The 14,339-nt window shown below is 46.3% G+C and overlaps 1 protein-coding gene across 3 annotated transcripts in view; it reads left to right on the forward strand.

Moving 5' to 3' along the window:
- SCN8A (sodium voltage-gated channel alpha subunit 8) overlaps positions 1 to 11,041 on the forward strand; it is a gene marked incomplete at both ends in the record, with an annotated part of 114,847 nt that extends 103,806 nt beyond the window's left edge. For all 3 annotated transcript variants that reach the window (XM_079715383.1, XM_079715384.1, XM_079715385.1), the window contains 5 exons: positions 1,333 to 1,386; positions 1,897 to 2,034; positions 3,035 to 3,139; positions 6,386 to 6,656; positions 9,894 to 11,041. In XM_079715383.1, the coding sequence (XP_079571509.1) occupies positions 1,333 to 1,386; positions 1,897 to 2,034; positions 3,035 to 3,139; positions 6,386 to 6,656; positions 9,894 to 11,041 (1,716 nt within the window). The remainder of the gene's footprint in view (positions 1 to 1,332; positions 1,387 to 1,896; positions 2,035 to 3,034; positions 3,140 to 6,385; positions 6,657 to 9,893) is intronic.
- Positions 11,042 to 14,339: the final 3,298 nt, after the last annotated feature.

Below are 14,339 nucleotides of genomic sequence, written 5' to 3' on the forward strand. Positions count from 1 at the left end.
CCAGAGAAAGGTCTCAAGTTAATGTATCACAGTAAACAGTGAAGCATTCCATCATGTCTAGTTTTCTCTTCCTCTCTGGTCAATTTTTTGGAGGGTTTGACAAGACAGTAGAGTACAATGAAAGCTCCTAGTCTTTGGGCTCAAACAGATGTAAGTTTGAGCCACACTCTGGTATTTATTGGATATGTAACCTTGGACAAATTACTAAACCTCTCTGAGTCTATTTCTTCATCTGTTAAATTTGAGTAATAATACCTTGCATGGTAGTTAAGAGGATTCATGATAATTTATTAACATTTCTTAGCACAATGCCTGGCACATAGCAGTGCTTAATTAATGGTACTTGCTATTATGTTTCTTTGTTACTATTACAACTGTCCCTATGTCATAGAGTTGTTGGGAGTATTAAATGTGATAATGCAGGTGAAGCTCTCAACTCGGCCTTGCATATAGTAAGCACTCACTGTTAGCTTGTAGGAATTAATGGGATGAGCAGTGGTTTATCCCACTCCCGAGCTCTTTAGCTGTTCTCTCCCAGTTCAAAAATGGACCCACAGATTGAACCTAAATTGGAGCAGCTCCAGGAAACCAGTGCACATCAGCCAGCCAAACATTGTACTGAGTCCCCACCACATGCAAGGCGCTGTGCTTGGGCAGTACCAGGGCCATCAGATGAATAAAGAGCTGCCCAGGCCCTGAAAAAACTTAGAATCTGGTTGAGTAAGTAAAACATAGAATGAAGGGAAAACATGGAGACTGTTAAACTGGTTACCCGTATTTCCAAAATCAGGTTAAGTATAGTGGGAGAACTGGGAAGGGGCTGCCTAGGATGAAGCCAGTGTTGCCACTACCATAGGCTAAACATGTGTATCTTAGTAGGGGGAAAGTTCTGACCTTGTTTTTTTTTTTAATGCAACTATTAATTTTTCAGACACCACCCCCATTGCTTGTTTAACACCTTTTTAAAATATGACTCCTTCATGGAGGGGTAAGTTCTAAGTAAACTCAGTAGATTACTGCCACTCATAAACATGAGTCTGCCCTAGCTTTAGGCGACCTTCTCAGACCCGTTTTAAAGACCTTTTGTAAAAGTACTGATCCAGTTACCACTGTCAACATGTTTCTCTGCCAATCTTTGATGTTATATTCAGGGCTTAGACAAAGCTCCCTTGGGACCTGTATTAACAAACAGAAAATTCTGTGTCCACGTGAGGCTGCACCCAAACTCCCTGACTTGTGTTCTCGCTGAACCTAAGCCTGCCTTTGGGACCCTGCCCAGACTCCCACCCACCCCCTAACAGGCACAGTCTAATGACTGACTCTGTTTGCCAGGCAACCTTCAAAGGCTGGATGGACATCATGTATGCAGCTGTAGATTCCCGAAAGGTAAGGTTATACCTGGTGAAACCACAACCTTCTTCACTGGTTAGAAAGCAAGCAGCATGGTGGAGCTCATCAAGAAAGAGAGAGAAGGTTAGAACACTTTTTGCCTGTCTCGCTGATTGTAGATCACTTTCCTCCTCTCAGTGAGTCCTCACTCTCTTACAGTGGCTCCAGATGGTTCGGCTGTTGGTTTTCACCTGGCCCCAATGGAGCTGTCTGCTCTGCAGTGCTGATTTGAAATAAGCCTGGCTCCTAGCAGACGGCCCGGCCCTCCCCTCCCCCTTGCCTCACATTCTGCATATTCTCCACATATGTCATGGAAGGCATAATGCCTTCTCAGGGCAGGACCTGCCAGTGTGGAGGAGACAGAGAGAACCTAGGGCTCCCCTACCCCAGCTGGCTCAGCAGCTCAAGCGGTCAGCGGGGCTGACGGCCTTGGCATGTTGGAATCCCCCACCTGACCCCCAAGCTAGGAGCTGACTCTCTTTTTTTTTTTCTCCTGTCCTTTGACAGCCTGATGAGCAGCCTAAGTATGAGGACAACATCTACATGTACATCTACTTTGTCATCTTCATCATCTTCGGCTCCTTCTTCACCCTGAACCTGTTCATTGGTGTCATCATTGATAACTTCAATCAACAAAAGAAAAAGATAGGTCTCCTCCCCACATTGCCAGTGGCCGGAGGTCAACCCTGATGAGAGGCACTTCTGTCCCTCTCTCTAGAGAGAAACGCCTCTCTCTCTCTAAAATCCGGATCATCACCTCACTGTGGCACTGACCCCACTGTACATTAGTCCCAACCAGCTCCTTCTGTTCTGCTGGATTTTGCAGTGTGTGGTTTACCACATTTACTAGACCAAACTAGCAATTTACTAGTACCAAATTTACTAGCAATTCCTGAGGCTTTTTACTGGGTTTGGCCTTCCACCAGAGAGTGGTAGGGTCAGAGAGAGTCTAGTGACAGCTAAAAAAGAAAGCAGCAGATGAATAGCTTTAGTGAGAAGTAGAAATTGTCTCGACTTGTCATTATCTATGTTAATCCCTGGTACCACCAGCACATTGGGATTTGAGAGATCAACCTTGGAAAGCTCACTTCCTTTACTTGTCCCAGATCGTTAACAATTTTTCCAAAGCAAATAAGATTACTCTCGTCATTCATTTTATAAGTCGAGCCTGTCCCAACAGACTCCAAGGAACTTCCCAAATTGTTTGCTCCCACCAAGATTTCTAAATTTTTAATATTGTCGGAAATAAATGAGCCATTAGCCAGGACTTGAAAATCCTTTCATTTTAAAATGCTTTTTTGAGAATTGTGTCAGGAAAGCAGGCCCCCCAAAATTGACGAAGATGCGTTTAGAGTCATGGCTCTCAAGTTTATCCTTCCCTGGGGGTCTATTACTCCATTTCCTTCCTTCTTTCCTTCCTAGCCCCTAGCAGGTCTCAGAAATCCCAAGCTGAAAACAAAGGTATCTCTTCGAATTAGATTAGTTGTCCCAGGTCTACCTCACTCTGGGACAACCATTAGCTAAACTGACCTCTGGAAAGTAAAGGGGGTAAATCCCCCTCGGTTCTCAGGGTTGCACCTTAGGTCCAAACTTGTAGCATGTGAAAGCCAGTTGTAATTGCACGTTCTCTCTTTCCCTCCTTTACTTTGGAGGTCAAGACATCTTCATGACCGAAGAACAGAAGAAGTACTACAATGCCATGAAAAAGCTGGGCTCAAAGAAACCACAGAAACCCATCCCCCGCCCCCTGGTGAGTGTCTTATGCGGGCCCAGGGCAGAGTGAGGCCCCATGTGGAAAAAGACACTGTTAGAGTTACTGCGGAGGGAGGAGCGGGGCAAACGATGGGCGGCCTGTGCCCTCCAGTCCTCTCCTCGCTGTCCCATCCAAAAGATCTGAGGAAGGGAATTCGCTGGCCATCCAGTGGTTAGGACTCTGTGCTTTCACTGCCGAGGGCCCAGGTTCAGTCCCCGGTCGGGGAACTAAGATCCTGCAAGCAGGGATCTGAGGAAGACAGCAGAAGAACAGGGGTTAAGGTATGGGATGGCTTTTGCATTTGCACCTGACCTTTCCCTCTGAGGCATCCTTGGGCAGCAGCAGGGGATCGGCATGTTGATCACATTGGCTGTGACCCTGGTAGAGAGATGTTTTAAGAGACCCACTAAAAATTAACAGAGGAAAGTGAAATGAAAGCTGATCTCTTTCCCACCAGTACAAAATAGGATTTGGTCATTATTTTCTCAGCTCTCTGCTTAACAAGCAAGTCTCTGCAAGGATGTGCCTGAAAGCTAAGCTAATGCCTCTTTCTAGTTATCTGTGGGAGCAGGAGAGGGTGAAGCTAGGAGAGTCTGTGGCCTGATTTCCTCCCTTGAACTGAGCCTTTTGTAAAACAGATTTGGGGACTGGGATTCTGCTTGACCCTGTGTTGGTGGTGGTTCTCTTGCTTCAGAGAAGGAGACGCTGTGCTCCTGAAGCCATACATCCCGCTGAGTGTGACATGACCCCCAAAAGCCACGCTCAAAGTTCCTTCTTCCGTAACTTTTATTTAAAGTAACTTTTGAGGGAATTCCCTGGCGGTCCAGTGGTTAGGACTCCATGCTACCACTGCCAGGGGCCCGGGTTCGATCCATGGTTGGGGACTAAGATCCCACAAGCCATGCAGCATGGCCATAAATAAATAAATAAAGTCACTTTTTGTTTTTTTCTTTTCTTTTTGCGGTACGCGGGCCTCTCACTGTTGTGGCCTCTCCCATTGCGGAGCACAGGCTCCGGACGCGCAGGCCCAGCGGCCATGGCTCACGGGCCCAGCCGCTCCGCAGCATGTGGGATCCTCCCGGACCGGGGCACGAACCCGCGTTCCCTGCATCGGCAGGCGGACTCTCAACCAGTGCGCCACCAGGGAAGCCCTAAAGTAACTTTTTATTTAAAACAACAACACAGGAGAACTCTTAAAAACTTACCTGGCAACCTAATTTATAAAAATGAAAGTGAAGCTACTTTGTTTGAATCAAGAGTGGGAGTCCCAGAGCATTTTCCTGACTTAACCCCACACACCCTGTTCCTGGCATACCCCCCTCACCAACTTCGGAGGGAGAGGAAACCCTAGGGCTTTGCGGAACAGTTTGAAAACCACCGAGTTAAGTAATCCTGAAAATAAGCATGAGCTCAAGTGCCTAGGTATCTAAAAAATCAGGGGGATCTTAAGAAAGAGAACATTTTTTATATTTCCTTGATGATAGTTCCCACTTTGTGATAGAAATGTGATCAGAGGGAATGCAAGAGGATTGCCATTTCTAAAGTTCTGTTCAGTACTTTGAACGTGGGAACCTGAGCGTATTTTCTCCCACACTAAAATATAAACACTCAGTGTGGTAGGAAGCATTAATAAAGACTTATTCCACAAATAGTTACAGATCTCCTACTGTGTACCAGGCACTAGGCAAAAAGTGATGAACAAATTTAGACAACACAATCATGGAGCTTACAGTGTAGTGGGGATATAGATAATAAATAAGTAAGCGAACAGTTATTATAAAATGCACGGACTTCCCTGGTGGTCCAGTGGTTAAGACTTTGCCTTTCAATGCAGGGGGTGCGGGTTCAATCCCTGGTCGGAGAGCTAAGATTGTTTTTTTTTTTAATCGAAGTATAGTTGATTTACCAGGTTTGTTTATTGATTGATTGATTGATTGATTGCGGTACGCGGGCTTCTCACTGTTGTGGCCTCTCCCGTTGTGGAGCACAGGCTCCGAACGCGCAGGCTCAGCGGCCATGGCTCACGGGCCCAGCCGCTCCGCGGCATGTGGGATCTTCCCGGACCGGGGCACAAATCCGCGTCCCCTGCATCGGTAGGCGGACTCTCAACCACTGCGCCACCAGGGAAGCCCTGAAAGGCATTTTTAAGTCAGTTAACCATAGGAATTTTGTTGCAAGTCCAATGAGAAACCAGTGAGAGATTTTAAGTAGGAGAGTGATGTGAACCATTTATGTTTTTAAATAATCACACTTGCTGCTGTGTGGAGACTGCATTGGATGAGGGCAAGAGAGGAAGCAGGAAGACCAGTCGGGAGAGCCTTCTAGAAGTCCAAAAGGGAAGATGATGGTGGCTTAGTTAGAGGAGGGTCACAGAAATGGAATGAAGCGGATGAATTCAAGGAAGAATCCACAGGACCTGCAGTGGATTAGATGGGGGATGAGGGAGAGGGTTGAGCAGGAGTGACCCTCAGATTTCTGGCTTAGAGACTGGATAAATAATTGCGGTGAGAGAGGAGCGAGTTGGGAGGGGGGCAGAGAGGAAAGGAGGTAGCTCTGCTTTGGACTTGCTGAGCTTTAGATGCTTGTGCGTCATCCAGGAGCGATATAAAACAAGCAACCCAGGAGTTCAGAGGAAAGATACGGGCTGGAGAAGAAAACACTTGGGAAACTGAAGTACCTAGATAATATGTGAGCAGTAGGAATAGATGGTAGATGAGCTCTCCAAGGGAGGAAGAAGAGATTAAGAGAAGAAATGGCCATCAAATGAGACTAAAAAGGAACAGCTGGAGAGGTAGGAAGACACCCAGAAACATGCGATGGCACAGACACAAAGAGAAGAGTGGTGGGCTTCCCTGGTGGCGCAGTGGTTGAGAGCCACCTGCGATGCAGGGGACACGGGTTCGTGCCCCGGTCCGGGAAGACCCCACATGCTGCGGAGCGGCTGGGCCCGTGAGCCATGGCCCCTGAGCCTGCGCGTCCGGAGCCTGTGCTCCGCAATGGGAGAGACCACAACAGTGAGAGGCCCGTGTACCGCAAAAAAAAAGAGAAGAGTGGCAATTTTAGAAAACTCTTGGTGAGGGAATGTTGACATTGGTCTTTGTTCATGCTCCCAATATCCCGATAGAGCAGCAGCAGAGAGCTGGCCAGTATTCCAGCAAAGAAAACAGGATGGCAGCTCCCACAGTCTGCTGGGGAAGGTTCTCATGAAGCCTTTTCTGTCTTCCTCCCTCCCTCCCCACCCAGAACAAAATCCAAGGTATCGTCTTTGATTTTGTCACTCAACAAGCCTTTGACATCGTTATCATGATGCTCATCTGCCTTAACATGGTGACAATGATGGTGGAGACAGATACTCAGAGCAAGCAGATGGAGAACATTCTCTACTGGATTAACCTGGTCTTTGTCATCTTCTTCACCTGTGAGTGTGTGCTCAAAATGTTTGCCTTGAGGCACTACTACTTCACCATTGGCTGGAACATCTTCGACTTCGTGGTGGTCATCCTCTCCATTGTGGGTGAGTGGGGCAGGCGAGGCGGGGAAAGGGACCTGACTGGCCCGAGGATGGGATTCCGGGAGTGCAACGAATGACACAGGGCCGAAGGGCAGGCAGGTTACTCTCAGGTTACGCCCGGGGGGCCCCCAAGTCAACTTGTGGGCCCGCCCCAAATTGCTGATATGGGTTAGCAAGTTTCTCTGAGTCTTCATAGTAGTCTTGGATTGTAAATTTTGTGGCTGAAGAGCGGGGGAAAGATTAGATTTGGTTCTTGCTTTCAAAGAGTTTACATTCTAACAGGTAAGGTAAAAGAAATATATTTTAAAATCTGGATACAATAGCAGTATAAAGTGGAAAAAGGCCTGGTAAGAGATTGTGAAGTTGGATATTAATGGGGAACATTCTGGTGGTGACAGCAGTGACAGCACTGCTGCTGATGGAATGCCCATTTACTAAGATTTTATGGTGCCAAGTCGTTGGAGAGTTTCTTCACTTGTGTTATCTCATTTGATCCTTATGACAGCCCAGGAAGCAAGGTGTTTTACTATCTTTGCTGTGAAGATGTTCAGGGTCACTCAATCAGGAGGTGGCAGAGGGAGAACTCAAGCTGGTTTTTAACAGTGACTGTGTGGCATTTGCTTCACCCTAAGGGCCTGGAAGGGCTGATGTCCTGGCAGGTAGTGGAAATGCTGCCCTATTGATCGCCCTCCCCCAAATTTCCTTGCCTTCCTAAAAGGCATCTTGAATGGTGAAACACTACCTTGGTTCCAGGTGGGTTTGACTGACTTACGCTAGCAGAACTAGAGTGCCCGAGACCCCGGGAACCAGCTCCAGAGCTGGTTTAGCAAGGTGGTGACCACGGCATCAGAAGGCAGCTGTGCTCCCACTTTCTAGTTCTGTCCTCCAGAGCAGCGTGTCCAAAAATGTGCTGACTAATCTCATACCAAATTTCTCCCTAAGAAAAGAATCCCATGATGAAATTACTTTGGACAACACTGTACAATACATTGAATTTCCCTTTGGGGGGTCACAAGGCACATTAGCCTACAGGAGGCTCTTGAAAGTCTTGGAGTAAAGAATTCTGTTTAATACATCATCCCACCTTTATTCAATCACAACACCCTGTTTTCAAGTAATAATAATGTTTCTAAGAGTTTAATGGAACCTACTATGTGCTGGTCACCATTCTAAGTGCTTTACATGTTTTAATTCATGTAACCCTCACAACAGCCCTGTAAGTATCACGAGGAACAAAGGAACAGAGCGGTTACTGAGACACGCAACTGGTAAGCAAGCAAGCCCAGCCCCCTGGCCTCAGCTCCGCACTCCTGACCTCCCACAAAACACACTTTGGATCATGCTACCCTTGTCCACGTTTCTTAAACTTTTTCTGCCCACTTATCACTATGTGGGATGGAAAACCCACAGACGAAACCATGCCCCCTATTCTCAGATGGTACTTGAAAATAAGGAAGAAGAGGAGTTTCTTCTGATCATTGGGATTTTTTTAAATGTCATTAATCTGTTCAGAAACAAAAGTTAGAAAAAATCTTTTTAAATTAAGAGGAGTTTGGGTAAAACTCTCCCTGGAACCTCCTGGAGGACCCCTTAAATGTTGATCCCACTGCCTGGATTGCTGTCTGCCCATCTCTCTCCCCTTTCCTCTGGGCACAAATCACATTCATCCTACAGAACCTTAATGAGGCATCATCTCCTCTCTGAAACCTTACTTGCCCACCATGTATGGAATGCAAGTATTACAAGTACATTACCTGACTTCTTATGGTCACTGGTTATGACTTAATTGAGAAGTAAAAAGAGGAGAGCTGAGAAATCATCTTGAGTCCTGGCTGAGGTAGAGATTTTCTTGAAAGCTGAAAGTTAAGATTCATAGCTTAAAACCTTAAAACCTGCAGTTCACTACCCCAATATTTATGAATCCTTATGGTTGGAAGATATTTCCTTATTTAAATGAAGATGTGCTCACACTCCCTCGTGGGGGTCTCGACAGCAAGACACTGAAGGAAGAGCACGTGGTGTCACTGCCTTGCCTTCAGCTGTCATCTCCCAACCTTTTCATCTCCTCTTCCTTCTGTGGCCCCTCACTGGGCTCCCGTTATCGCTCTTTAGTTTTAAAGGCAAGTTGTCTGGTGGAAGTGGACCCCTGGATGAATGTGAACAGAAAAAGGCCCTCTGGGGCTTCCCTGGTGGCGCAGTGGTTGAGAGTCCGCCTGCCGATGCAGGGGACGCGGGTTCGTGCCCCGGTCCGGGAAGATCCCACATGCCGCGGAGCGGCTGGGCCCGTGAGCCACGGCCGCTGAGCCTGCGCGTCTGGAGCCTGTGCTCCGCAATGGGGGGAAGCCACAGCAGTGAGAGGCCCGCGTACCGCAAAAAAAAAAAAAGAAAAAGGCCCTCTGATGTGCGTGTTTCACCCTCTACTTTTATAGCCTATTAACGTCTGGACATTTTCACCTGGTGATACTGGTTTTTGACTGATGGCTTTAAACACAAAAATCTAGAAGCTCTTGAGTTGAAAACTACTCCCGAGAGGTCCCTTTAGTTTGTAGGCTAGTTTGGTAGGGTAGGAATGTGGGGCAATGAGAACCAAAAATATCTTTTCAGAGCCAGGAAGAAGATGCCCTGAGAATTAGCGGCATTAGCGGACTAAGACTTCACAGCCAGAGGGGTAGTGAAGTTACGGGGTGGAGCCAGGACTTCTCATTCACTGTTTGTGGATCATTTTGGAGAAGAATCCATAACACCTCAGAAAGTTATGCATGGACAAATCTGAAAAAAAATGAATTTAACACCAGAGGTCAATCTCACAAACATAACGTTACGTCTCAAAAGCCAGTTAGAGATCTAGAAAGAGAGATACGGTATAATTCCTTAAACATAGTAGGCTGCTACCGATATATTATTTATGGGTTCGTACATAGCAAAATTATGAAGACACTGGGGTGATACATGTCATCTGCAGGATAGTGGTTGCTTCTGGGGGTGATGAGTGGAAGCAAATTCTGTATCTGGGTGTTAGGTACCTAGGTGTCAATTTTCTTGTTTTCCCTGCTTCTCTATATGTTTGAGACATGCGATTCTCGTTTGAGAAAATTTTTTATTACGAGGGTTCAGATTGAATAGTAAGGCACTCATTCTGTAAAGTCCTTTGAAGTTCAGGGTTCCATAGTGCCAGGCGACATAAGTAAAGAGAAAGGGCATCTCCAATCTCAGTAACATATCTCCTGTTCCTCTTCTTAGGAATGTTCCTGGCTGACATAATCGAGAAATACTTTGTTTCCCCGACCCTATTCCGAGTCATCCGACTGGCCCGTATTGGGCGCATCTTGCGTCTGATCAAAGGTGCCAAAGGGATTCGTACCCTGCTCTTTGCCTTAATGATGTCCTTGCCTGCTCTGTTCAACATCGGCCTCCTGCTCTTCCTGGTCATGTTCATCTTCTCCATCTTCGGGATGTCCAACTTTGCGTATGTAAAGCACGAGGCTGGCATTGACGACATGTTCAACTTTGAGACCTTTGGCAACAGCATGATCTGCCTATTTCAGATCACAACCTCGGCCGGTTGGGACGGCCTGCTGCTGCCCATCCTAAACCGCCCCCCTGACTGCAGTCTGGATAAGGAACACCCAGGGAGCGGCTTTAAAGGAGACTGCGGGAACCCCTCCGTGGGCATCTTCTTCTTCGTCAGCTACATCATCATCTCCTTCCTGATTGTGGTGAACATGTACATTGCCATCATCTTGGAGAACTTCAGCGTAGCCACGGAGGAAAGTGCAGACCCTCTGAGCGAGGATGACTTTGAGACCTTCTATGAGATCTGGGAGAAGTTTGACCCCGATGCCACCCAGTTCATCGAGTACAGTAAGCTGGCAGACTTTGCGGATGCCTTGGAGCATCCTCTCCGGGTGCCCAAGCCCAACACCATAGAGCTCATTGCCATGGATCTGCCAATGGTCAGCGGGGATCGCATCCACTGCTTGGACATCCTTTTTGCCTTCACCAAGCGGGTCCTGGGAGATAGCGGAGAGCTGGACATCCTTCGGCAGCAGATGGAGGAGAGGTTTGTGGCATCCAATCCTTCCAAAATGTCTTACGAGCCGATCACGACCACGCTGCGGCGCAAGCAGGAAGAGGTGTCAGCCGTGGTCCTGCAGCGCGCCTACCGGGGACATTTAGCAAGGCGGGGCTTCGTCTGCAAAAAGACAACTTCCAATAAGCTGGAGAATGGAGGCACCCACCGGGAGAAAAAAGAGAGCACCCCGTCTACAGCCTCCCTCCCATCCTATGACAGTGTAACTAAACCCGAGAAGGAGAAACAGCAACGGGCAGAGGAAGGAAGAAGGGAAAGAGCCAAAAGACAAAAAGAGGTCAGAGAATCCAAGTGTTAGAGGAAAGCCAAGATTAAACACTGTACAGACTCAAAACTCGCAAGTGAAAGATTGTTTACAAACTTCCTGAATATTATCAATGCAGAACAGCTGTGGAGACACTGTCACCCGAAGATCTATACCAAACGTAGTCTGCTTACCATGTAACACGGTTGCATCCTGAGCAGTGACCTGCCAAGGGCAAAGGACCCTGCTCCCCGGACTCACAGATTTTCTAATGCTTGGGCAGGTGGTTACTGCATGTTCCACAGCAAGTCAATGCAACTTAGGACAAAACTATCAGGATACAAAAACAGAGGCGAGGCTGCCGGGACCAGTGTATTTCCGTTGCAGCCAAATGGATTTTATTTTCATTCTGTTGATTCTCGGAAGCAGAAAGCATCCATTTAAAAGTTTGTTTGTTCATGCAAACTCTATTTGCATTCTTACATTAGTTAGGCTAAGCAGCAAAAAGAAAAAACACACATACTCACATTTAGCCCATGTCATTTAATTGTCAGTTTCTTTGACATAAGCCGCATCTTCTCCACATGGGCTTCACGTGGTTTGGAGATGGGTGGGGGAAAACAATCAGGTTTCTTCAGGCTGAGGAGGACTCGCTCAGGCCAATTCCAAACATTGTGCTCGTTCAGTGCGTAGAAATGATTTGCATGATGGCATGCCGTGATCAGAAGTCATGCATGAGAACCATACACCACAGGACACTACTAATCCTGTCCCCTGCACTGGGTCAGCCTTTGGACAGGACCCAGCCCTGCACCGTTCACTCTATCTGGAGGAAAAAAATGGTAAGCGTTCCATACCCGCTGCAATTCTTTCTGAATTCTTAGAAGTCTTTCGTACACCTTCCGGGTAGGGAAACATAACCAACCAATTGACTACCACCACCAACAAAAAACAAACCCAGTCCAACAAGCAGATGGATCCGTTGTGTGTATATGTTTAACAGACATCTCTAACATACAGCCATTGTTGCACATTTTGAAAGATGAACTATTTAATGCTGCTCTGTGTCCCATACATGGGAGAATTTTGATCTCGAATGGCTTGTATTAACGTCACTGTAAAACCAAATCCTAGGGCTAAAAACAAAAATCAAAAAAGATTTTTTCATTTATATCTTGCAATATTTATGATGATTGTTTAGCCTTCATACTGGAGAACTGACTTTTTTTGGGGTAGAGATAAAAGTGCTATTCAAAGTAGCATGTTATCTCTAGAGGGTCATTTGGGGGAACTTAAAACAACCTTTCGTTGGGGGTAAAGGGGTGCTCACTTCATCAGTATCACGTCCTTCTGCATTGTGGCTTTCTCGGGGCTTGGGTCCATGTGGAGAGGGGTTCAGATATTCTGAACAGGCCTGTCTTCTACAGAGGGGTTGTCACAAGCTGACATACTGCACGGTTCCTCTTGCCTCCATCACATTTTTCCACCAAGCAGGGCTTCCTTTACCCACAGAGGTGGGTTAGGGCCACAGCCCTGGAGCTACAGCTGTGGTTTCTTTCATTTATTATTAGAATAAATTGTCACTGGTGGGGCCTCAGTAGAGATGGGGCCGCCTCTGAACCCAGCCCACTTGGTTTCTTTATTGCATTGGTTCTCACAAGAAAGCGACTTAATACGAATTCTTAAGAAGTTCCAGCTTCCCCCAGCACATTCCCTTTCGGCCAGTTTTGCCATCTGCTTAGGGACCTGCCCATTGTCATTGGAGGGTGGCTTTGCAGGGGAGTGTCATAGCTTCCGTCTGTCTTCCGCTTCAGGGAAGACAGTTTTTAGTCCAGGGGTTTCTCATCTGATGACTAGATTTCAGAGCTAAGATGCTGCAGTTGAATGTGTCAGGAAGTCGATACAAAGAGTGAGGAGAGACTTCAGCATGCAAACCAAATCAAAATAAATTCTTCCTGAACCATAAAGTGGAGGGAGAAAAACAACCCATAATCAGACACACCAATCTGCCTTGCAGTAGAAGCACTTTGGATGTAATTTCACAGTCCACCTGACTAGTTTTGCGTAGAACCAACCACAGCAAGTCAGTAAGCAGAGCTTTCTATCTTGTTGGACCATTAGAAACTCTGTCCAGCTTTCACAAGCCTGCTTCTGCGGCACCATCCGTAGTACTTTTTGTACTACACCTGATACCAGGTTGGGAAGGCGTTTTTCTCGGTGACCCTGCTAACTGCTAGGATGAATGTATAGTAACGTGTACAGGCTACATCGTAAACAGCACAAAACAGAAGCTGACGTGTGGTTATTCTTTTTAAGAGAATTATAAATACTGTAATATATCATTTTATTTTATTGGCATGCCTTTTTGTAAATACAAATTATTAACTTATTAAATAGGAAATGGCTTCTGGCTTATGCCATTGTCATGTTTATTTTTATTTTTTATACTTTTCTTTCTTCTTAGAACTTAGATGCTGTCAGCCAATGTACATCCCCAAACCAGACAGACAGACAAAAAATTTTTTATTGCTAATGGTCTTTTCCAAAACAACAAAAAATATATATATTTTTGTTCCAATGTGCAATAAATTCTAACCACTTCTATGCAAGATTTGGCTAAACTTCATAATCGTTCTTGTTCTTAGGTCTTGAGATGAGCAACAGAACTATAAGATCCCACTCTGTCCTCTAAGTGCTCGTGCTAGTGATGTCATTAAGCTACTAGAGCATATTAATGAGATTTTTCTGAGCTCTGACCCTTTTCCTCCCCCAGACCCTGGTCCCCACCCAGCGGGTTATCTCCTCAGTGACACACACGGGCCTTGGTATCTGACACCCATCAGCCAGCTTCATAGGGAAGAAGCCACCTCCACTCTATTTGAAGTTTCACTTTTTTTTTTTTTTTTTAACTTTTCCCACCTCCTTTCCCCTCACCCATCGCCCCTCTACCCACCCACTGGCTCACGCACTCTCGCCCTCACCCGCCCTGCTCCACACTTCTTTGGTAGTAAGTGATAACATCACCAGCAGTTTACACCCGCAGTTAACAGGCATTGAACTCAAAGAGTCAGTGATGACGTTCTTGTACGTCTTCACCGAGTGGGTAAGTGGCAACGCTTTGCCAAATATTAACGAAGCCAATCAAAAAAGCAGCAGCAGCCACAGTATCACTGCACATATATATATATAGATATATAAATACAATATAAATATTTATTTTTTGTAGCCAGGTCCTTGGTGCAGTATTTATACTCCACAATCCACCTTTAAAAAAGGACAAAAAGCAAAAAGGCGTGTGATGCTGTTAATTTAAAACGCAGAGCCAAAGCCACTGAGCAGCAGCTGACACGGT

This window comes from Hyperoodon ampullatus, assembly GCF_949752795.1.
Source record: "Hyperoodon ampullatus genome assembly, chromosome: 11".
NCBI classification, from domain to species: domain Eukaryota; kingdom Metazoa; phylum Chordata; class Mammalia; order Artiodactyla; family Ziphiidae; genus Hyperoodon; species Hyperoodon ampullatus.